Raw genomic sequence first — 24,495 nt, 5'->3', positions numbered from 1 at the left:
TGTGTGTGTGTGTGTGTACGCGTGTGTGTGTACGCGTGTGTGTGTGTGTGTACGTGTGTGTGTGCGCGTCAATTTAACAAAGGTGCAGACGATCAGAAATCAGCAGAGAGTGAGCGATGTTTGCGCTACTCTATGCCGTATTGAAGTGGACTCGGACGGTCCCAGACTTATTTATTTCTCCCTGGAAATAAAAAACGTCTGAGTTTCCGAGGCTAGTGTTTCAGTGATTGAGCTGGGCTTTTTCACAGTGACTGAGGCCTGACTACTCTGAAAGCTCACAACACAGCAATGCATCGTCTCTCTCTCTCTCTCTCTCTCTCTCTGTGCGTTAGTGCTGCAACTAACGATTATTTTCATCATCGATTTATCTGCCGATCATTTATTTTAAACGATTAATCAGATTATGACACTTATTTAGCTATCACCTTAAAAATATATTTTAGGTTATTTTAGACACTAGCCCTTACCCGTTGTGAGATATTTGCCCCCCTCTTGTAGCCGTGGGGGGTACTGCGCCCGGGCGCATTGCCCATCGTGGTGATGTAAAACAATATTTGTACAGTAATTAAGACATTTCTGTCAATGAAATGCAGCCTATATGTATTCTGGGAGCGTGCAGATTTCATTTTGCATATAGAGATGTGTGGTAAAAGTGTGGTTCGGTCGGAGAAAGACTTCGGATAAACGGCCATGTTCACTAATAAATTCATTATTAATCATTAATGTGTCAAATGGAAAAAAGGGCTCCGTTAAGACCTCCATATAATTATGGCCCATGCCTGTGTGAAAAGTGGGAGTGATTCGTGCAGTTAATGATGAGATAACGTGCCGTCAGTGACATTCAGACATTCAGACAGACATTAGCTGAATTATAGTATGATGTTCTAAAATATATAATTCATTCAAAATGTCGTTTCATTAGCTGCCGATTAGGCTGCTATTCAAATAAAAGACAAACTAAATGTAAATTAATTAAAGCAACTCACGGTGTCTTTAGGCTTATTCTGACCGCGTACATTTGATTAAAGAATATCCACACATGTGTCAGTCTAGAAGGAACAGTACTCTTCTGAACTGAAATAGGTCATTTAAAAAATAAATATTGTTCTCGTTCTTGATATTATAATCGTTATGTGTCATATTTTGCTTTGCAGTCGCTGTGCATCTATCATCAGATTGTAAGGGAAGAGAGATGGATTAACTTCTCTTTTACTTTACTTACACTTAACACTGGAAGAACTATGGTTAAGTGCATGGAAATCATTAATTGATTGATTGAAATATGTATTAACAGTTTGCAGAATTACAGCTACATTTCAAGCACAAACTCAATACAAAGACTATGTTAACTGTGAGTGGACGACCCAATTAAGCATTACACTTGTTTACAACAGGGTCCACATTGTTCAATTCATCAAAACATTTAGAGACGTACAAATAGACACTTCTATGTAGTTAAAGAACACCTATGATGAATTGCAAAAAAACGAGTGATTAGTTGCCGATTCGAATAATCGATTACTAAATTAGTTGACAACTAATTGAATAATCGATTCGATTACGATCAATGGATGAAATGTTGCAGCCCTAGCGTGCGTGCGTGCGTGCGTGCGTGCGTGCGTGCGTGCGTGCGGCTGCGGCAACAGTCCATTTGCGCCGTAAAATATTTCGGGGGCATATTTAGAATGTGTGCAGGCTTGAGTATGTTGAATCTAGTTTGCATTAATGAGGATTTAGTTGACACAATGAAATAAAATGGCGATAGTATTCCAGTGTGGGGCAGACGGCCTGCTGTCACAGCCAGATTTTGGGAGAGCAGCAGCTTTGTTGTTTTGCGAGGAAAGGAAAGCGGTAAATTGAGACTTTCGTGGTTGTTTTCGTCTCAGATTCAGTCCGACGGAGCGTCACAGCATAACTCTATGGGGACACAAAAGCGACACTAAAGTAGGACCCGGAAGTATCTCAGGAGGGGGCGCTCACGTCACGGCTAAAATACTAAATCGACTCTCTCTCTCTCTCTCTGAGCGTGCGTGCGTCTCCCTCACCTGGTATCCCTGCAGGAAGGGATCCAACAAGGCCGTGAGGAAGGCCAGCGTTCTCCGCCCGCTCTCCGTCACCAGCAGCTCCTGTTGGGACGCCTGCAGCGCCCCCGTCTTCAGCAGCAGGTAGCACGCCTCCTCGAAGTCCTGCACAACAATATAGAAAAGAAACGCTGTATAAAAACCAGGGGGGGGGGGGGGGGGGTAGTCAGACAGATATTCAGTGAAGCCACTGAGGAAATCGTGATTTCCTGAAAATTCATATAATGGCCTGGCCAAAAAACCCCCATAGCTCCATAGAGGTCCATGTATTTGGGCCCAACTTCACCTAGACTGTATTACCTTAATAAACATGGTCATGAATACTTTCTGCTTCCAGTCACTAGTTTAAAGTCTCATTTCTAATGTCATAATTTTTTTTTTGGAAAATGATGGTCCCATTTATTAAGAAAATGACCATAAAGTCGCGTATGTTCTGAGGGGCGTGGCTACCGTTACAGTCTATGAACGGGATCCCCCACCCACTCGAGTCCCCCAACCAACGAAGAAGAAGGGGGGGGGGGGAAGTCCCGCCTCGTTGTCTGGGCCAGCCAATGGGCCAGCTGGGCCCAAACGGATCTAGAAAGATGGCGATTTACAATTCAAGGACTGACACAGGCTTCATTTTACGTCCATATCAGACCCGGAGAGGGCTTTGTCCATAATTTTTTTTTTACAGTCTATGATAAAAACAGAGTTTTGGCAAGAGTTATTTTTCAGCAAGTCAAGAGTTCACAGCACTGCCAGGGCAGCCGAGTCTCACACACTCCGTTACCACAGCTTCATTTGAGTGCTTCAGCAGTAGGTTTCAACTACAGTAGGAGCATGCGTAATACCTCCATACAGTATGTGTTACCAATTATTATTATTATTATTAGTGTTGTTTCCGATACAGATACTGGTAGACCCCAAACCATGTATTTGTATGGGTTGGAGAGACTTCGAGAGACTGAAGCGCCCGTTTCAAAAGTACACCTTTTCATTTGCCTCATTCCTTGAAAAGGTCTGGTCAATGAGGAGGAGCGGGCCATTTACATGTAAAATGGCCTGGTTATGATCGTTTTCTTTTTTTTTTTTTTCGAATAATGTACAGATATTATGTATGAACAGGAAGGACTGTAGTGTCAGTTGTATTCAGTGTATTCTGTGAAATGTGTCATATTATTATCCCATATGGGATATGGGCCAAAGTGGCATGACACGAAAATTAATATTTCATTCATTCGGTATCGGCTCCGATACTTTGACCCCGAGTACCAAAACGTCCAATTGACACTATAGAGCGTGGCAGTCCCTCGCCCTTTCAGAACAACGAGTAGCCCAGGAAATGAATCCCAATGCATTTTGAACATAGGCATTTCTTAAAGTATTTATTTAAAGACCTTTTAAGCGTCGTATATGAAGCCAACTCTTGTCGTGAGACAAATCATGACAACACACACAATATTTTGGACCAAACAAATAATTACAAAGAAGAAAAACAACAAAAAAATGTGTTGCCGTTTTTTTCTACTTTCTAATTCTTTGTTTGGTCCAAAATATATTTGTTCTGCTGTCGTGAAAGTTTACAGTTCGAGAAATTCAAAGTCCAGCCGTCTGCCGTCCAGCCTCTCCCACCAACCCCTCACTGTCCAGCCTCTCCCACCAACCCCTCACTGTCCAGCCTCTCCCACCAACCCCTCACTGTCCAGCCTCTCCCACCAACCCCTCACTGTCCAGCCTCTCCCACCAACCCCTCACTGTCCAGCCTCTCCCACCAACCCCTCACTGTCCAGCCTCTCCCACCAACCCCTCACTGTCCAGCCTCTCCCACCAACCCCTCACTGGGGAATATTCCGGGAGGAAAACGGAAACGGGGTGAGTTGTCTCCAGGACACAGGATGAACTCATTGAAACGGGGTGAGTTGTCTTGTTACCCTGTAAACAGCATTACCTGCACAGTGTCTCCAGGACACAGGATGAACTCATTGAAAAGGGGTGAGTTGTCTTGTTACCCTGTAGACGGCATTACCTGCAGTGTCTCCAGGACACAGGATGAACTCATTGAAACGGGGTGAGTTGTCTTGTTACCCTGTAGTAGACGGCATTACCTGCACAGTGTCTCCAGGACACAGGATGAACTAATTGAAACGGGGTGAGTTGTCTTGTTACCCTGTAGACGGCATTACCTGCACAGTGTCTCCAGGACACAGGATGAACTAATTGAAACGGGGTGAGTTGTCTTGTTACCCTGTAGACGGCATTACCTGCACAGTGTCTCCAGGACACAGGATGAACTCATTGAAACGGGGTGAGTTGTCTTGTTACCCTGTAGACGGCATTACCTGCACAGTGTCTCCAGGACACAGGATGAACTCATTGAAACGGGGTGAGTTGTCTTGTTACCCTGTAGTAGACGGCATTACCTGCACAGTGTCTCCAGGACACAGGATGAACTCATTGGAGAACATGTTCCTCAGGAAGCTGAACGTGTTGAACACTTCGTCTAAAAGAAAACAAAAAGAAAAACACACACAATAATTCAGAGTTACCGTACAATTTTAAAAGTAAGGACAATAAAACGAGTAAGACGCGCAAACGCGGGAAGCGAACGCAGATCTTGGACCATGACATCACACTCATGTCACCATGACTCAGCCATAGCCATATAAGGAGTCCCCAAAGCAGTTATACGTCCAAATATGGAGTGTGTTGCATCAATCACAAACAAATCACTCAGCTCCATATATGGGCACAAAAGTGGGACAGACACACACACAGACAGACATGATCTGCTAGGTCTCATAGTAAGTGCTCACTGCGTTCACAATAAACACTTTAGGAACCAATGATTTAGCCTACAGGCTTGTGAATTAAAATAGTTCCCCACTCAATTTCTGAATCAGACCTAGATAAAGTGTTGATGGATATTTTTTGTCAACATTACATTTCTTGCCACGGACATACAAAATGAGTGGACAGTAACATATGACCAGAAACACAACAATGAGTTCAAAATAGATAATGGACCCAAGTGGACCCTTACAGGTCCATTTGGGTCCGTAAGGGTCAATTTGGACACTCTCGGAGTTAAAGGAGAATTCCACACTAGAAGGCTTTCTTACCTTTCTTTGTAGTCGTTACGTCCCCACCAAAGAGGTCCAGGTGTTATTGTGTGCAAAAGATCCTTATCGGCTATTTCCCCTCACCATAAGCGCTCAATGGAATGGGAATTGAATGGGGCTATGGGGTGTTGTGCTAAATCGCTTATTTCCATCTAAATAAGTAGTAAAGTGTGCTGCTTGGGATATTATTTACATTATGAAGAGAGGATATATACAAAGAAATTATAATTTTGAGCGATGGAAATAAGCGAATTAACACAACACCCCATAGCCCCCATTCAATTCCCATTCACTTCAATGCAATTCATTGAGGGCTTATGGTAGGGGAAATAGCCAATAAGGAGCTTTTGCTCAAAATAACACCTGGACCTCTTTGGTGGGGACGTAACAACTACAAAGAAAGGTAAGAAAGCCTTGTAGTACGGAATTCTCCTTTATTTGCAAATAAAACCTTAGAGAGCCATTAGTACTAGTTGGACTCCTAATGTGCCGTAGAGTCATAGTAAATAATAAGTCATACTTATTCTGAAGAAAACCTGGATGAGAACATTAAAATGGAGTGTAAAACAGAAAATCTAAACGTTGCCACACGGACAAGGCCAAGGGCTCCATTTGTCACCGCTAAACCCCTTATCCCTAAACTTCTAAAACCCTTATCCCTAAACTTCTAAACCCCTTATCCCTAAACTTCTAAACCCCTTATTCCTAAACTTCTAAACCCCTTATCCCTAAAATTCTAAAACCCTTATCCCTAAACTTCTAAACCCCTTATCCCTAAACTTCTAAACCCCTCATCCCTAAACTTCTAAACCCCTTATCCCTAAACTTCTAAACCCCTTATTCCTAAACTTCTAAACCCCTTATTCCTAAACTTCTAAACCCCTTATCCCTAAACTTCTAAACCCCTTATCCCTAAACTTCTAAACCCCTTATCCCTAAACTTATAAACCCCTTATCCCTAAACTTCTAAACCCCTTATTCCTAAACTTCTAAACCCCTTATTCCTAAACTTCTAAACCCCTTATCCCTAAACTTCTAAACCCCTTATTCCTAAACTTCTAAACCCCTTATCCCTAAACTTCTAAACCCCTTATCCCTAAACTTCTAAACCCCTTATTCCTAAACTTCTAAACCCCTTATTCCTAAACTTCTAAACCCCTTATCCCTAAACTTCTAAACCCCTTATCCCTAAACTTATAAACCCCTTATCCTTAAACTTATAAACCCCTTATCCCTAAACTCCTTTGCCTTTTTTTTTTTACTATTTTGAAAAACATCGACACGTTGTGACTGTGTGCTTGTAGACTGGCCATTTTAACTATTCAATAATGTTTTGCAAAATAGTAAAAAAAAGGCAAAGAAGTTTAGCGGTGACGAAAATGGAGCCCCAAGTCTTTGCCACGGACGGTCACATGTGTCCGTGTACGGACATGTTGGTGACCCCCTGACAATGCAGCCTTGGGTCTTCAACAGGTCAAGAAGCAAAGGCACAGCTCTGTGTGTTTGACCCCTGACCTCACCTCTGTGTGTTTGACCTCTGACCTCACCTCTGTGCGTTGAGGAGGTACAGCTCTGTGTGTTTGAACGACCTCACCTCTGTGCGTGGAGGAGGCCGTGTGGAGGGCCGTGGCCAGCAGGGCGGGCCTCAGGAACACGTGCAACACCTGGTTCCTGTAGGAGGCGCAGGAGAGCACGGTGACCGCCTGGGCCAACAGCTCCTCTTCTGGGCTGGAGGCGATGCCACACTCCTCCTCCCCCCCTCCTCCTCCTCCACCTCGACCTGGCTGACCTCCTGTCAAAAGGTCAAAGGTCAAAGACATTGTTTCAGCCGGTTGTCTTCGGGGAAGCGATATCCGTGGAATCGTCTCATCTCAATGCGTGAGATAAACACTGTGACCATTTCCTTTTTGCGGCTTGCGCCTTTCTGAAGGGACAGACAGTAGGCTGACAGGAAACGGGAGAGAGATGGGGGGGGGGGAGACAGACATGCAGTAAAGGCCGTGTCGGGCTCGGGAGTCGAACCCGCCCAGACGGTTACGCCACCGCCTGGGGCCACGGTGACCATTTCTGATGACACACAGACGACAAAGACTGTATACCAGTAAGACGCGCAAACATGGGAAGCGAACGCAGCTCGTACATATTTGGGTTTTTTTTTAAATTATGCGTTACTTACTATGAGACCCAGCAGATCATGTCTGTGTGTCTGTGTGTGTCCGTGTGTCCCCCCTTTGTGCCCATATATGGAGCTGAGTGATTTGTTTGTGATTGATGCAACACACTCCATATTTGGACGTATAGCTGCTTTGGGAACTCCTTATATGGTTATGGCTAAGTTAAAAACTTAAAAAAATAATAACTTAAAAATATTTTTTTTTAAAACCCAAATATGTAATTTCGTTCGCAATTAGGGCTTTAAGCCATTTAGGCCCGACGTCGAAATGTATAGAAATGTATAAAAATATCTTCTAAATCCTGACAGTTTTCTGACAAGGATTCGCGCCACATTTTCACGATTTTTTTTTCCAAAAATAGCAGACCTACAAGCTCGTAGCGCGCCACTCGGTGGCGCGCTACGAGCTTGTAGGTCTGCTATTTTCCAATAGCTGAATTATAACAGAATGTTTAAAACACCAAAAGGGGTTCCCGCCCCAAAAATGGGTTTTAAGCAACTAGTCGACTATTCAACTAGTCCACTAGTCGACCTTGTTGCTACTAGTCGACTAGTTTTTGTTGGCCTCAGATAGATTATATAGTCTCCAATGTACACAGTTTTTAAATGTACAACTATTATTAAAAATAATACATAATAGGTAGGCCTAAACAACTAGTCTACTAGTAAACTAGTAAAATCACACCGTGTGAACTGAGTATGTTGTTCCAGGGACTCCCCCAGAAGATGTAAAATATGTTGTTCCAGGGACTCCCCCAGAAGATGTAAAATATGTTGTTCCAGGGACTCCCCCAGAAGCAAAGACTTAAGTTAAAAAAACGTTCGCTGTGAAAGAAGATATATATTCAAAGATTTTCACGATTTCTCAAAAAAAATTCAGACCTACAAGCTCGTAGCGCGGCGCAATTTTTCAATAGCTAAAGCATAATAATATAATGTTTAATTAAAACACCTAAAAGGCGTTCCGCCGCCCAGAACGGGCCGATTAATTCTATACAGACCTGGTTGTCTCAGCGCCAGGAGGACACGCCCGCCAGCCACCGAGACCAGACCTCCATGGAGGGCCAGACTGGACGAGACCACTTCAGAGGGAGACGCGTGGTCTGGAGGAGAGAGAGAGAGAGAGAGAGAGAGACGGGTTTGAGACAACAGCTGATGTTACGTACAGTATCAAGAATTTCTGTGAAAACTGAACGGAATCTTAAAAAGCGCATGTGAAATGAATGCCCTAATTGTCGCCTCGTTAGCAGTAGTGTAAGGAAAGGAAAGGTACTATGTTTACCCAGGGTGAACTGGACTAAGGAAAGGAAAGGTACTATGTTTACCCAGGGTAAACTGGACTAAGGAAAGGAAAGTACTATGTTTACCCAGGGTGAACTGGACTAAGGAAAGGAAAGGTACCATGTTTACCCAGGGTAACTGGACTAAGGAAAGGAAAGGTACTATGTTTACCCAGGGTAAACTGGACTAAGGAAAGGAAAGTACTATGTTTACCCTGGGTGAACTGGACTAAGGAAAGGAAAGGTACTATGTTTACCCAGGGTAACTGGACTAAGGAAAGGAAAGGTACTATGTTTACCCAGGGTAACTGGACTAAGGAAAGGAAAGGTACTATGTTTACCCAAGGGTGAACTGGACTAAGGAAAGGAAAGGTACTATGTTTACCCAGGGTAACTGGACTAAGGAAAGGAAAGGTACTATGTTTACCCAGGGTAACTGGACTAAGGAAAGGAAAGGTACTATGTTTACCCAGGGTAACTGGACTAAGGAAAGGAAAGGTACTATGTTTACCCAAGATAAACTGGACTAAGAAAAGGAAAGGTACTATGTTTACCCTGCAGGGTAACTGGACTAAGGAAAGGAAAGGTACCATGTTTACCCAGGGTAACTGGACTAAGCTCAAGAACTTGTTTACAGCCAGGCCCTGCTCATAGAACATTTCATGGTAGGGGTTCAATGCCTTGCTCAAGGGCACTTCAGCGGTGGTAATTGTAACGTGCCGGTCCGGGGATACGAACTAGCGACCTTCCGATATCAAGACCTCAAAGTCTCAAAGTCTGTGCAGAGGTACTCAAAACAGCCATCATAAAACCACTACTGAAAAAGCCCAACTTGGATAGCAACAACTTGGAGAACTACAGACCCATATCAAACCTCCCATTTCTGAGCAAAAAAAAAAACAGTATTTCTACAATTAAATCAATTTATCACAGATGACAATATCCTAGACCCTCTTCAATCCGGATTCAGGGCAAATCACAGCACAGAAACAGCAGCACTGACAAAAATAGTCAGTGACCTCAGGGTCAACATGGACCCTGGGAAGGAGTCGGTGCTAGTCTTTAAGCGAGGCGTTTGACCTGGTGGACCACAACATCTTACTCCACCGTCTTCAACACATTGTCCGTAGTCTCCGCCGTAGTCTCCGCCGTAGTCTGAAAACCCACCTTTTCAGACTCCATCATGGCCCATAGCACTTACCCCACCCCCTTAGATAGCAATTCTAGTAGTCATAGCACGTCATAGTACATATGTGTAGCATAGTAGTATAGATGTATAGCTTATATGTATAGTTTCATTATAGATATTCCACTGTTACTTTCTTAGCTACGCATGTTTCATGATAAATGTCTTTATGTGATGTACTCCCATGCTTTTGTTCTTGCTTAATGTAAGTCGCTCTGGATTAAGAGCGTCTGCTAAATGCCTAAATTGTAAAATTGTAAATTGTTGGTCTAAATGGGAAAGTCCTAAACTGGATACGAACCTACATCACAGGGAGACAATTCTGTGTTGGCCTGGGAGATCTGGCCAACATGCTGTCCCCTTGGGTGTCGCTCAAGGAGGTAACCTTGCTCCCCTACTGTTCTCTCTCTACATGCTCCCTCTAGGAGACGTCATTAGAAAGCACAACGTCAATTATCACTCAAACGCAGATGACAGACAATTATACATTTTCCATAGAACCTCACAACACAGATGCAGTAAACCACCTCACCGGCTGCCTCAGGGATATAACCGACTGGATGAGCGCAAACCTATTAAAACTATAAACGACAATAAGACCAGAGGTGCTACATGGTAGGCCCCAAGTTAAAAAGAGATCAGGTGATGAACTCTCTAGGACATCTAGCCGCGTGGGTTAAACCACAAGTAACCAGCCTCGGAGTAGTAATAGATTCAGACCTCAACTTCACATCCCACATCAACTAAATAACCAAAATTGCATTTTTTCATCTCAGAAATATAGCCAAGATACGACCCTTCCTAACACAACCAGATGCTGAAAGAATCATCCACGCTTTTGTCACTAGCCGCCTAGATTACTGCAACGCTCTATTCACAGGATTACCAAAAATGGCCATAAACAGACTACAACTCATACAAAACTCTGCTGCTAGATTATTAACCAAAACAAAGAAAAGAGAACACATCACACCAGTATTACACGAGTGCAGGCTTTAGTTCCGACATACTATTGATCCGAAACCTCAATCCTAACCTAACCCTAACCGCAAGCACGGGAGCAGCGCATGTCGGACCATCGCATCGCATGTCCCCCCGCTTCGGATCTTCGGTGTGTCGGAAAAGCGTGCGCACCCCGTATTACACGCCCTCCACTGGCTTCCAGTCTCCCATGGAATAGATTTTAAGGTACTAACTTATAGTTTACAAAGCACTGTTATGTATATGCATGCATACATAACAGATTTCCTAACATCATACACTCCATCTAGAACACCAAGATCCTCAACAGCAGGTTTACTACTAACCACAAAAGAAAAGAAAAAAAGAAACCACGATAGGAAAATAGGAGAGGCAGCATTCTCGTTTCGTTTTATGCACCAGAATTATGGAATACAATTCCTCAGGAAATCAGAGAGGCTCCAACTAACTCCACCAACATATTCAAACTAAAAACTAAAAACACACCTCTTCAGATTAGCCTTCTCCTCCACCCTGCCGTAGCACTTTATTGAGGCCTCCCATCATGTATTTTATTATTATTCTATATATATTATTTTCTCTTAACAAATATCTTAAATGCTGGACCTTCTCATGCCTATTTTTATCCTTTTTCGTCATGCACGTCCACTGTCTTGTCTTGTATTGTGTTTGTTTCAACCTAACTGTAAAGCACTTGATGTATTGTACTGTATTCTACTGCCTGCGAAGCACTTTGAACTGCATCCCTGTATGAAAGGTGCTATATAAATAAAGCTTATTATTATTATTATTATTATATAAGACCGCTCCGCAAACCATTCGGCCACCGCTGCTGTGTCACTATTGTTTAATGACGCGTCGCTGCTCATCTAAAACAACACAATTTTAAAACAGCAACGCGTTAAGAAAGACCCGACAATGAGGCTGGCATTAACCCATTTTCGGCAGGGGAACCCGTTTTGGTGTTTTAAAACATTATGTTATAATTTAGCTTATTGAAAAATAGCAGATCTGCAAGCTCATAGCGCGCCACCGAGTGGCGCGCTACGAGCTTGTAGGTCTGCTATTTTTGAAAAATCGTGAAAATGGGGCACAAATCTCTGAATATATATTTCAGAGCGAACATTTTTAACTAAAATATTGGCTTCTGGGGGGGGTCCCTGGAACTACATATTTTGAGATGGGGGTCCGTGGCCCAAATAGAGATAATTCTGGGGGTCCTTGACATGAAAAAGGTTGAGCTCCACTGACATATAGAAACATGGGTTTTTTCAGAAATGTAAATGTCTTTAGAAGACATTTATTTTAATCGACTTCAGTCCAAAATGGGTTAATTTTGTTGTTTGAACATTTGTCCACTAGAGGGGGCTGCAGCTCCACTATCAACTGATCTTCTACTGTAGGCTGCCTTAAGTTGTTCATCATGATTGCATAATAATGTTAGCCAAGAGTTTTAGAGTGATTTAAAACAAGGGAGCATTGCTTGCTAAAAGGAGAGCTACTTTTCTGTTTCACAGGACGGCCACTCCACTAAATACTGTACTATTATATCATTATAAACGGCTTTGATTGATTGAAAACTTTAGCAGTTGGTAGAACTTACACAGGAACGCACCGTTCAATACAACGTCTGCTAAGAGGATAAAACAAGAAAGCACGAAGGCACTTCCATCGGGGTCCTCCATGATCAATTCATCAGACGTACTACAGACGAAAAACAGTTCAACCCATTTTGGGGGCGGGAACCCCTTTTGGTGTTAGCATTATGCTATGCTTTAAGCTATTGAAAAATAGCAGATCTACAAGCTCGTAGTGTGCCACTCGGTGGCACGCTTGTAGATGTAGATCTGCTATTCTTTTTTTTATTTTATTGAAGAACGACTGACAAACAAAAAACTGTCATTTTCAAACAGACATTTTTAGAATCCGATCTCAGGTCAGAATGGGTTAAGCGAGACATGGCCAAAGCATTTCCGGGGGTCCCCGGTACAGTACAGTACAGTACAGTACAGTACAGTACAGTACAGTACAGCTCACCAGGCCAGTGGAGGAAGGCTCCGCAGTCCCGCGCCAGCCCGCGCAGCCACAGCGTGTGCTGGGTCAGCTGGTCCAGCGTCATGGCCTCCTCCTCCTCCTGGTTCTGCTGCTCCCTGCCGGGCCTCGGGTTCTGGCCGTAGTGGTTCTGGAGCAGCAGCGAGGCCATCAGAACCCAGGGCTGCAGCACCATGTTGTCCTCCTGGGCGCGGACCAGCCGGAACGCCGTGTCGCTCACAAAGCTCTGGGTGTCGTCGCTGGCTTTCCTGGGGATGTGTCTTTAGAGAAAAGGGGGGGGGGGGACATTACTTACTGTACGTATACTGTAACCAGTTTTAGATTAGTCATCACCACCACACAGTACATGATGTGTGGTTTTGTATTGTCGTTTTTACCCAACCAACCAGGGGGGGCAGTCAAGACAGATATTTTGTGAAGCCACTGAGGAAATCGGGACTTCCTGAAAGTTCATATAATGGCCTGTTGTGGCGCTGTCTGTCATTGCCACCCTTAGAGGCTCCATAGAGGTCCATGTATTTGGGCCCAACTTCACCTAGACTGTATTACCTTAATAAACATGGTCATGAATACTTTCTGCTTCCAGTCACTAGTTTAAAGTCTCATTTCTCATGTCATATTATTCTTTTTGGAAAACTATGGTCCCATTTATGAAAAAAATGACCATAATGACCATAATGTTCTGAGGGGCGTGGCTACCGTTACAGTCTATGATCGAGAGCCACCCCCCGTTCAGTCAAAATAAAAACCAACGAAGAAGAAGGGGGGGGGGGGGGGGGGGGGAAGTCCCGCCTCGTTGTCTGGGCCAGCCAATGGCCAGCTAGGCCCAAACGGAGCCAGCCAATGGCCGGCTGGGCCAAAACGGATCTAGAAATATGGCGACTTACAGTGCAAGGACTGACGGGCTTCATTTTACGTCCATGTTAGACCCGGGGATCGCTTTGTCCATACAACACATGCATACTCATGAGTATTTTAACCCATTTTGACCTGACATCGAAACATAGACCAATAGGGACATTGCTGTTCCTTGGAGTGGTTGCACCACTCAACAATGTCCTCTAAAATCACGACAGTTTTCTGAAGTGGTGCTCAATATTTAATGTCAAGGACCCAAAAGATTATGATGTAATTGGCCACCGACCCCCATCTGAAAATATGTTATTCCAGGAACCCCTCAGAAGCAAAGATTTAAGTTAAAAACATTCGCTCTGAAAGAATATATATATATATATATATTATATATATATATATATATATATATATATTCAAAGATTTGCGCCACATTTGTATGCATGCATACCTTGGCATGAGGTTGAAATGGGAGCGTTTGACTCGGCCGTCCGCTAGGCTTCTGACAGACACGGGCTGGCCGAAGTACACGTGGATGCTTCCGAAGTCTTCACTGAGGACCTTCCTGGCTTTAAACAGACCCTGCGAACGCGTCGCGCACAGACAAGAATCACGATACAACAAACCCACGTCATGTAACAGTAATTAACCCATTCTGACCTGAGATCAGATTCATACGAGGTTTCCACTGGACACACACACTGGTCTGATTATAACCCATTCTGACCTGAGATCAGATTCTAAAAATGTCAGTCGTTCTTCGATTTTTCAAAAATAGCAGACCTACAAGCTCGTAGCGCGCCACTCGGTGGCGCGCTATGAGCTTGTAGATCTGCTATTTTTCAATAGCTAAAGCATAACATGATGCTAACACCAAAACGGGTTCCCGTTCAGAATGGGTTAACACATCATCGCAGAAAAGAGGAGAAAAAAGGGCAGTTTCTATTGTTGCTTTCTTTTCTTCTTTCTAATTATTTGTTCGGCCCAAAGATTTATTGTCATGGTTTGTCACCTGCCGAGTTGGCTTTGTCCGAGTGTTAAAAGCTCTTTAAAGAGGTGGTCTAAACAGAGGTGGACTCCTTGGGTTAGGGTTAGGGTTAGGGACTCACTGAGGTGGACTCCTTGGGTTTGGGCACCCCCAGCAGCTCCCTGGCGTACAGCGCCTCCTCCAGGATCCTCTCGTAGCTGATACTGACCGGTACCAGGCTGACGTCAAACACCTCGCCTTTGAAGAAGGGCTCCATCACGATGTTCAGCAGACCTGCAGCAACGAGGGAAACCATTAGTCACACACGCTAGTAGCTATCGCAGTGACATTTAGATTAGTCTCACGCGGTAATAAACATGTCATCCCGGCCGCTTCACTCATATGGATATGAAGAATCAACTGACTGAGAGAAAACGCTAATGTTACGGCTACTGAATTAGTTAGATTTTCGCTAGAAGCAGACTGTATCATACTAGAATTTCGCCGGCCTTCGGCCGGCGAATCCTAGTTACATTGCAGCGCAATATGGGAAGAAGGAAATTGCGGGAGTTGACAGAATTATTATAATAACAGAAAGTGTTTTTTATTTCTCATAAATACGCAAACATGGTGAAACAACTACAGTCACAGAGAGCAGTGCCAAGGTAGCTGCTGCCTGCTAACGATGCAAACAACAGCCTTGCCTGTCGTGTGTGTGACTGTGTGTGTGTGTGTGTGTGTGTGTGGGGGGGGGATAGCACTAATTTTCGACATTTTACTGTGTCATAAATATTTACATCTGTAGCCTATATTGTGATTACATTTGACCGTACATTTGACTCTTGTGTTATATTCGTGTGAAATATTCAGTAAAGTATTGTGGTGAAATATTCACCCCAAGTTGATAAGATATGCAGAGAATATAATACCAAGAACCCCCAGTTTGAAATGCATTAGGCCACAGACCCCCATTTGATACCATTTGCTCTCTGGGAAAATCAGGGTCCATTTGGTTCCATTTGTATGCTCTTGGAGTATGATGACTGTGCTAACAGTATTATCATAAAATATGTCTCAGTTTGAAGATTAAAAAAAACATATTTCATATGTGTGAGCTTGTAAAGTAGAACGTTCAACCTAGAGACAGTGTTGCCAAGTCTGCTCATTATAAGCTACTTTGGACTTGTTTATCTATTGGTAGTCCTTGACATGGAAATGTTTGAGTTCCACTGCTCTGAAACAACATTAGACAACAAAGTTTGACAGTCAACACGATAATTGATTATTTTAAGACTAATTTCCGGACCATTTCTGATTTACCTACTTTGAACTGGCCTCTTAACATTTTTATAGACCTGGTTGCTTGTTTCACTCTCACATCCACGGTATGTGGCAACCCTGTTTTTTTTAAAAGATCGGCCGATTCCGATCCCGAGCCCGATCTTTTTTAATTTTTTTTTTAATTTAATTGTATTTATTTATTTTTATTTTTTATTTTACTTATAAAAAAACCTGGCAACCCGCGCCCGCGGTCATTTTCCGCTAGCCTGAGCGGAGCTCCCTAGCCTGCTGGAGGGGCTCCCATCATCCCATGCACCCTCGAGAGAAAAAAAAAGGCAAATAAATGCAGCCTTGAGCCTCCCAAATATGTTGTGGTCTTGTGGAGCTGCTTGATCACCTCCTCCCCCTCTTTTCCCCAAAAAGCCAATCCCAATAAATCCAAAAGTAGTGTGATTCTGTGTGCCTCAGCCTAATTACTAACGGAGAAACTATCAGTCTTATCCGAAATATGTCAATCTTTGTCAACTCAACACGTGTTGACAACGCATTGTAAACAGAAACTGTGTGTCACACCAAAAGTGGTGACTTATAGAATTCTGTAGCATTCACATGTAACAACACACGTTGTGTGTCTGAGTGAGGGGGCCTTCGATTGAACAAAGGGGGCTTCTGACTGTGTCGCTTACTCGCCTCCCCTCTGTCAGAGGAGGAAGCAGCCGTCGGGAACCCCCCCCAAACCGACTGCCCCCCCGCCCTCCCGAAAACCGTGAATTGCATAGGCTCATCTTACTGGCTGGCTGCAACATGCACATTTCTAAGAAAGTTGTGTCAGGCCAGGGCACACTACTTGTCTAACAATTTGGATTATAGTTAGCACTTAGCTCCCTTTGCTAACTACTGGACTGGAGATGATGAGCTCTCTCCCTTTCTCTCCGTGTCCCTCCCTCGCTGGGGTGAAGACGTGCGTGCTCTTTCTCGCTCTCTCTCTCTTTTCTCTCTCTCTCCCTGGTGTGTGTGTGTGTGTGGGGGGGGGGGGTATTCGTTGCGCTGCCAGTGCTATACTTCTCCATTAAGCGGTGCAGAACCGAGAAAGTGACACATTATATTTGGATGTAAACGGCGCAGATTTTTGCTTTGGAGATCGGTTTCGCGGATCGGTGGATTTTGCACGGCCGATCCGATCCGATCGACTCGCCCATATAAATAAAAAGCAAGATGGCTGCCGATTGCGAGTGGAGAGACAGAGAGAGTAGTGACGTGTGAGCCGGGGGCGGGCCTCTGACAACAGCATGAACACATGGCAGTGTTGCCAGGTTTGCGAATTGTAAGCGAGTTGTAGTGTGTGCAAGTAGCGTGGGTAAAGTCCTTGTTTCTGAGCTTGTTGTGGCAACAGCACATGTCGACCAGTTTCTGTCAACCGCTTTTGGTCAGGTGACCAACTCCACAAATGTTAAATTAGATATGAGTGACTGACTGTTGCAAACTATACAGAGACACCTCCCCGACAATAACGCCGAGACAGCTTGTTTATTTTTGGACCACAACGCTTATAGTAGACGATATTAAGATCACCCCATGTTATTCTCCATAGAGAAATTACTTCCGCGAACCAGGGGAATCGAAGGGATGAGGGATCACACACCGGGTGCGCAGCGACGCGTCACAGTGCGTTGTTGTTGCCGCGCGGCAACGCCTGGAAAATAGAACGGCGGGCGTATCGGAAGCGTCAGGCGAGGCGTGAGCGCGCGTCGGACGCCGCCGGTGTGCGATGATAGGTTCATTGAACAATAACGGAGGCGCGGCTGTTTTGACGCGCGGCGTTCGCAGACAGTGTGTGTATAGCCCTTTATACACTGTTCACTACTAGTAAGATCTTAAAGCTGCTATAAGCAATAATAATTATGTCAAAATTGTAATGACTGTACTTATTGTAAATACTGTACTGGTATGAGGTCATTATCTTACTGTACTGGTATGAGGTCTTTATCTTACTGTACTGGTATGAGGTCATTATCTTACTGTACTGGTATGAGGTCATTATCTTACTGTACTGGTATGAGGTCATTATCTTACTGTACTGGTATGAGGTCATTATCTTACTGTACTGGTATGAGGTCATTATCTTACTGTACTGGTATGATGTCATTATCTTACTGTACTGGTATGAGGTCATTATCTTACTGTACTGGTATGAGGTCATTATCTTACCTAATTTGGGCGTGAGGGACTTGCACGTTCTGCTTCTCGTCCCTTCTAGGAAGAATTCGATTGGTGCAAACCCATTCTGGAGGGGGAGGGGGAGGGGGCAGAGATGGGAGAAAAATATGAATATGATTTTTTTACATTTGATGTGTATTCACAATTAAGAATAATATGTTGCATCATCCATAAGTTTAGGAGCACTTTTTGTACATCATTTTTAAGTAAGGATCACGCAATCGTGGAATGAATGAACACAGCTAGAGGTTCGAGGTTCACGTTATTTGTCATTTCACATGTTCGCACGTACAGTACAAGACGAAAATCGTACTCGGGACCAGCAGTGTATATTTAAAACGTATCAATGAAAAGAACACGCATAAAACCCCAAAGTGCAGCGCATTAAAACTGAGCAGCATATCAACCCATTTTGGGGGCGGGAACCCATTTTGGTGTTTTAAACATTATGTTATAATTTAGCTATTGAAAAATAGCAGATCTACAAGCTCGTAGCGCGCCACCGAGTGGCGCGCTACGAGCTTGTAGGTCTGCTATTTTTGAAAAATCGAAGAACGACTGACGTAGAAACATAGCTTTTTTTCAGAAAACTGTCAGGATTCAGAAGACATTTTTAGAATCTGATCTCGGGTCAAAATGGGGTAACCCATAAATACAGGTCCGTGACCCTTAATGTGTCACGTGTTTGGGAAACAGAACCCAACAGAACCTTACCCTGAGCATGGTCAGGGTACCAAAAAGAACCCAACAGAACCTTACCCTGAGCATGGTCTTGATGTACTCGGAGAAGGCAGCCCAGTACAGCTTGTCTCCGCCAAACAGAACCCAACAGAACCCTACAGAACCCAACAGAACCCAACAGAACCTTACCCTGAGCATGGTCTTGACGTACTCCGAGAAGGCAGCCCAGTACAGCTTGTCTCCACCAAACGAACGGCGCAGGAAGAAGGCTCCAGACATACGCAGCATCTCGCCCACGATCTTCATCCCCATGAAGTCTGCACGGATTGTCGTGAATTCATATTAAATATTCATTTTATGAACGTGATATTATTATTAACCCATTCTGACCTGAGATCAGATTCTATAAATGTCTTCTATACGTCCTGAAAAAGCTATGTCAGTCGTTCTCAGTGCAGAAACATAATTGTCTTCCTTGATGTATTAATGAGCATCAATAACGGCCATCACCTGTTTTTTTCTCCTCGGTCTGTGTCTCAAAGGAGGGCTGTGGGCAGTTCAGAAACCGTCTTCCAGTGACATCATCGATGGGGAATACAAGCTATTAAAAACCGCAGGCTTTCTAGTACTGAGAAGTTGCAATGCGAAAATGGAAGCCATCGTTCTCACGATGATGAAAGTCTAAACATTTTTGTTAAAAAAAGCTTGTTTAAAAAATAATCTGCCTAATCATGATGTCACTGGAAGACGGTTTCTAAAACTGCCCACAGCCCTCCTATGAGACACAGACTGAGTAGGAAAAAAATCGTGCCATGTGATTATTGATTATTGATTATTATACACATGATTATTAGTGAGGACCTATTATATGAAGATAGGTTGAAAAGTGGTGAAGTGGTCCTTTAAAGCCACATTTCATATCACACATACACACACCATAATTCACTAGCCCCCTAAAAAAGGTTTTAGTTTTTATCGATTTTTTAAAAATTATTAAAATCGATATATATCGTCAGGATTAATTGCGAACGCAGTGATTGCGAAGCAGTGAGCACTTACTATGAGACCTAGCAGATCATGTCTGTGTGTCTGTCTGTGTGTCTGTCTGTCCCGCTTTTGTGCCCATATATGGAGCTGAGTGATTACATCACCATGACTCAGCCATAACCATATAAGGAGTCCCCAAAGCAGCTATACGTCCAAAACCCAAATATGTACGAGCTGCTTTCGCTTCCCGCGTTTGCGCGTCTTACTGGTATCGATATATATCAATATACGATTAAGCAATATGACACGAGAGGGTGGCAATAATCACGTTAAACAACACCCTCGAGTGTAATATTGCAATTCTACAACAGTTACCCTTAAAACTAAGAAAATCGCAAACATATTCTTAATGACAGATGTAATAATAATAATAATAAATACGATTTATATAGCGCTTTTCTGGGTACCCAAAGTCACTTTACAGAAAGAGTACAGACATATTTATTAGAAAACTATTTAAAAAGGTTTAAAAGTAAATGTAGTCACTACGACCACAAATGTCCCAATAAACTAGCTATAGCCTAGCCACCGAGTTTGCTAGCGCTCTGGGAGAACAGAGCGGCTGAATTATTTGTTTTGATTAGGAGGTGGTGAACGGTGCTGGTTTGATCAACGGCTAGAAACCGTTTCAACCAATCAGATTGCTTCCTCTAGAATGTATCGCTATACCGCTTACCCATTCCCGCGGCGATGACAGGCAGGGTGAGGTCGTAGGTGTACAGGATGTAGGACATGAGCAGGAAGTCCATGTAACTACGGTGACTGGGCAGCAACACCACGGGATGGTCCTGGATGGCCTGCTGGAGCTGACAACACACACACACACACACACACACACACACACACACACACACACACACACACACACACACACACACACACACACACACACACACACACACACACACACACACACACACACACACACACACACACACACACACACACACACACACACACACACACACACACACACACACACACACACACACACACACACACACACAGTTTAACCCATTCTGACCTGAGATCAGATTCTAATGCCTGCTGGAGCTGACAACACACACACACACACACACACACACACAGTTTAACCCATTCTGACCTGAGATCAGATGCTAATGCCTGCTGGAGCTGACCACACACACACACACACACACACACACACACACACACACACAGTTTAACACATTCTGACCTGAGATCAGATTCTAATGCCTGCTGGAGCTGACCACACACACACACACACACACACACACACACACACACAGTTTAACCCATTCTGACCTGAGATCAGATTATAATGCCTGCTGGAGCTGACCACACACACACACACAGTTTAACCCATTCTGACCTGAGATCAGATGCTAATGCCTGCTGGAGCTGACAACACACACACACACACACACACACACACAGTTTAACCCATTCTGACCTGAGATCAGATTCTAATGCCTGCCATACAATACAGCATGGATTTGTGGACAAAATCATATCCAACGACAACCAAATATATTGAATTGACAGAGAGGATAGTGGTTAAGAGTTTTTTTATATATTTTTTATCCCACGATTTTGTAACCCATTTTTCACCCCTGTGTCAATCATCTAATGTGATCCTGGGCTCTACACACCCTCCACCAACCTGGGGAGAGCAACGGACTTGAACTCATGCTTCCTTCATGCCTGAGTGTCCAAGTTGCTCCTTTACAACCTGACAGGGGGGGAGTTTCCCTGGTTGGACGTATAGCACGTGGAAGGAACACGTTATTCCAACCAGTTCCTTTCCCCTCCATCAGGCGCCCCGGCTGGCCAGGGGGAGGCAGTTTGATGAAGACACTGATGAGGACATTTTCACCGCGGCGACTTGGTAAACTGGCGAGTTCTCCGGTATTCGTAGGTAGTATAGGAAGTATAGTAACACACAGACTCACTCTCTGAATGCCCTCTTCGTTGACGGTATTCCTAGGTAGTATAGGAAGTATAGTAACACACAGACTCACTCTCTGAATGCCCTCTTCGTTGACGGTATTCGTAGGTAGTATAGGAAGTATAGTAACACACAGACTCACTCTCTGAATGCCCTCTTCGTTGACGGTATTCGTAGGTAGTATAGGTAGTATAGTAACACACAGACTCACTCTCTGAATGCCCTCTTCGTTGGTATTCGTAGGTAGTATAGGTAGTATAGTAACACACAGACTCACTCTCTGAATGCCCTCTTCGTTGACGGTATTCCTAGGTAGTATAGGAAGTATAGTAACACACAGACTCACTCTCTGAATGCCCTCTTCGTTGACGGTATTCCTAGGTAGTATAGGAAGTATAGTAACACACAGACTCACTCTCTGAATGCCCTCTTCGTTGACGGTATTCGTAGGTAGTATAGGAAGTATAGTAACACACAGACTCACTCTCTGAATGCCCTCTTCGTTGACGGTATTCCTAGGTAGTATAGGTAGTATAGTAACACACAGACTCACTCTCTGAATGCCCTCTTCGTTGACGGTATTCCTAGGTAGTATAGGTAGTATAGTAACACACAGACTCACTCTCTGAATGCCCTCTTCGTTGACGGTATTCGTAGGTAGTATAGGTAGTATAGTAACACACAGACTCACTCTCTGAATGCCCTCTTCGTTGACGGTATTCGTAGGTAGTATAGGTAGTATAGTAACACACAGACTCACTCTCTGAATGCCCTCTTCGTTGACGCACACGCTCCTGAACAGAGCCTTGAAGGCCTTGCAGAGAGCGAAGGCGAAGAAGCGCACCGTGCTGAGCTGCTGGCTGTGGGCCATCTCGTCCAAGATGGCCGACGCCTGCTCCCGGATCACGTCGGCGGCCGCGCCCGTTTCCACAGACACCTGCGGTACGGCAACACACACACACGCACACGCGCACGCACGCGCACACGCGCAGGCACACGCACACGCACACGCACACGCACACGCACACACACACTTAAATTAAATTCAAAGGGCTTTATTGGCATGAGAAAACATACGTTTACATTGCCAAAGCAGAAAGAACAATACAATCAAAACGAAAATGATGTTCATTTGAAGGTCAGAATCTTCAATAGATCAAATTCTATGTATACCAAGATCACTCGATGCTGGTATAATGCAGGAATATATACACAATGATTAGTCTTTAGGGTGGTTGTGTTCCATTTGATATCCTTCTCCTATCACAGCAACTCACAGATCTTGCTGCCCCCCCTTCCCCCCGGAAAATAAATCGCCGTTCGTTTTCCTCATAGACTTTTCAGAAAGTATTTATTTAAAGACGGTTACGCCGCGGACAAAGCCAACTCTTGTCGTGACAAATCATGACAATGAACACAATGTTTTGGGCCAAACAAATAATTTAGAAAGTAGGAAAAAACGGCAGGTTAATTATAACACTTTTTTTTGTCGTTTTTCTTCTTATAAATTATTTGATCGGCCCCAAAACATTGTGTTCATTAATTGTCATGATTTGTCACGATCCGAGTTGGCTTTGTCCGCGGCGTAACCGTCTTTAAATAAATACTCGTTGTTCTGAAAGGGGAGGGACTGCGACGCTCTATAGTACCCGATTTATTTTAATTATATATTTTTTATCCCACGACTTTGTAACCCATTTTTCACCCCTGTGTCAATCATCTAATGTGATCCTGGGCTCTACACACCCTCCGCCAACCTAGTCCCCATATATGGGGGACAAGGGGAGACCAACCTAGTCCCCAACTCCTACCCCCCCGACCATGAGACTTACTACAGGTAAACTGGTAGTGGTCCTACCCCCCCCATGAGACTTACAAATCCCAAATGTTTATAAACAAATCCCAAATGTTTGTAAACAAATCCCAAATGTTTATGAACAAATCCCAAAATGTTTATAAACAAATCACAAATGTTTATAAACAAATCACAAATGTTTATAAACAAATACCAAAATGTTTATAAACAAATCCCATGAGACTTGGTCCTACCCCCCCGACCATGAGACTTACTACAGGTAAACTGGTAGTGGTCCTACCCCCCCCATGAGACTTACAAATCCCAAATGTTTATAAACAAATCCCAAATGTTTGTAAACAAATCCCAAATGTTTATAAACAAATCCCAAAATGTTTATAAACAAATCACAAATGTTTATAAACAAATCACAAATGTTTATAAACAAATACCAAAATGTTTATAAACAAATCCCATGAGACTTGGTCCTACCCCCCCGACCATGAGACTTACTACAGGTAAACTGGTAGTGGTCCTACCAGGGACCACCACCCTGACTGAGAATTAATCTGGGGACCACTTTTGTGTTGGGAGGGGGGATACGACTCCCCATATATGGGGGACAAGGGGAGACCAACCTAGTCCCCATATATGGGGGACAAGGGGAGACCAACCTAGTCCCCATATATGGGGGACAAGGGGAGAGCAACCTAGTCCCCATATATGGGGGACAAGTTGAGACCAACCTAGTCCCCATATATGGGGGACAAGGGGAGACCAACCTAGTCCCCATATATGGGGGACAATGGGAGAGCAACCTAGTCCCCATATATGGGGGACAAGTTGAGACCAACCTAGTCCCCATATATGG

General features: G+C 43.9%; 1 protein-coding gene across 1 annotated transcript in view; it reads right to left on the bottom strand.

The window, feature by feature from the left end:
- Nucleotides 1-24,495, bottom strand: part of gnpat (glyceronephosphate O-acyltransferase) — a 31,537-nt gene that overhangs the window by 5,794 nt on the left and 1,248 nt on the right. The window contains exons 3-13 of the mRNA XM_080791014.1: nucleotides 22,590-22,766; nucleotides 20,576-20,705; nucleotides 19,042-19,169; nucleotides 18,163-18,238; nucleotides 14,816-14,967; nucleotides 14,158-14,288; nucleotides 12,840-13,114; nucleotides 8,357-8,458; nucleotides 6,777-6,974; nucleotides 4,484-4,563; nucleotides 2,046-2,186 (exon numbers count right to left, since the gene is read on the bottom strand). Coding sequence (XP_080647140.1) covers nucleotides 2,046-2,186; nucleotides 4,484-4,563; nucleotides 6,777-6,974; nucleotides 8,357-8,458; nucleotides 12,840-13,114; nucleotides 14,158-14,288; nucleotides 14,816-14,967; nucleotides 18,163-18,238; nucleotides 19,042-19,169; nucleotides 20,576-20,705; nucleotides 22,590-22,766 — 1,590 coding nt within the window. The remainder of the gene's footprint in view (nucleotides 1-2,045; nucleotides 2,187-4,483; nucleotides 4,564-6,776; nucleotides 6,975-8,356; nucleotides 8,459-12,839; nucleotides 13,115-14,157; nucleotides 14,289-14,815; nucleotides 14,968-18,162; nucleotides 18,239-19,041; nucleotides 19,170-20,575; nucleotides 20,706-22,589; nucleotides 22,767-24,495) is intronic.

Source organism: Protomyctophum bolini (genome assembly GCF_963924005.1).
Source record: "Protomyctophum bolini genome assembly, chromosome: 19".
NCBI lineage: Eukaryota > Metazoa > Chordata > Actinopteri > Myctophiformes > Myctophidae > Protomyctophum > Protomyctophum bolini.
This window is presented reverse-complemented; position numbering and strand designations above follow the sequence as displayed.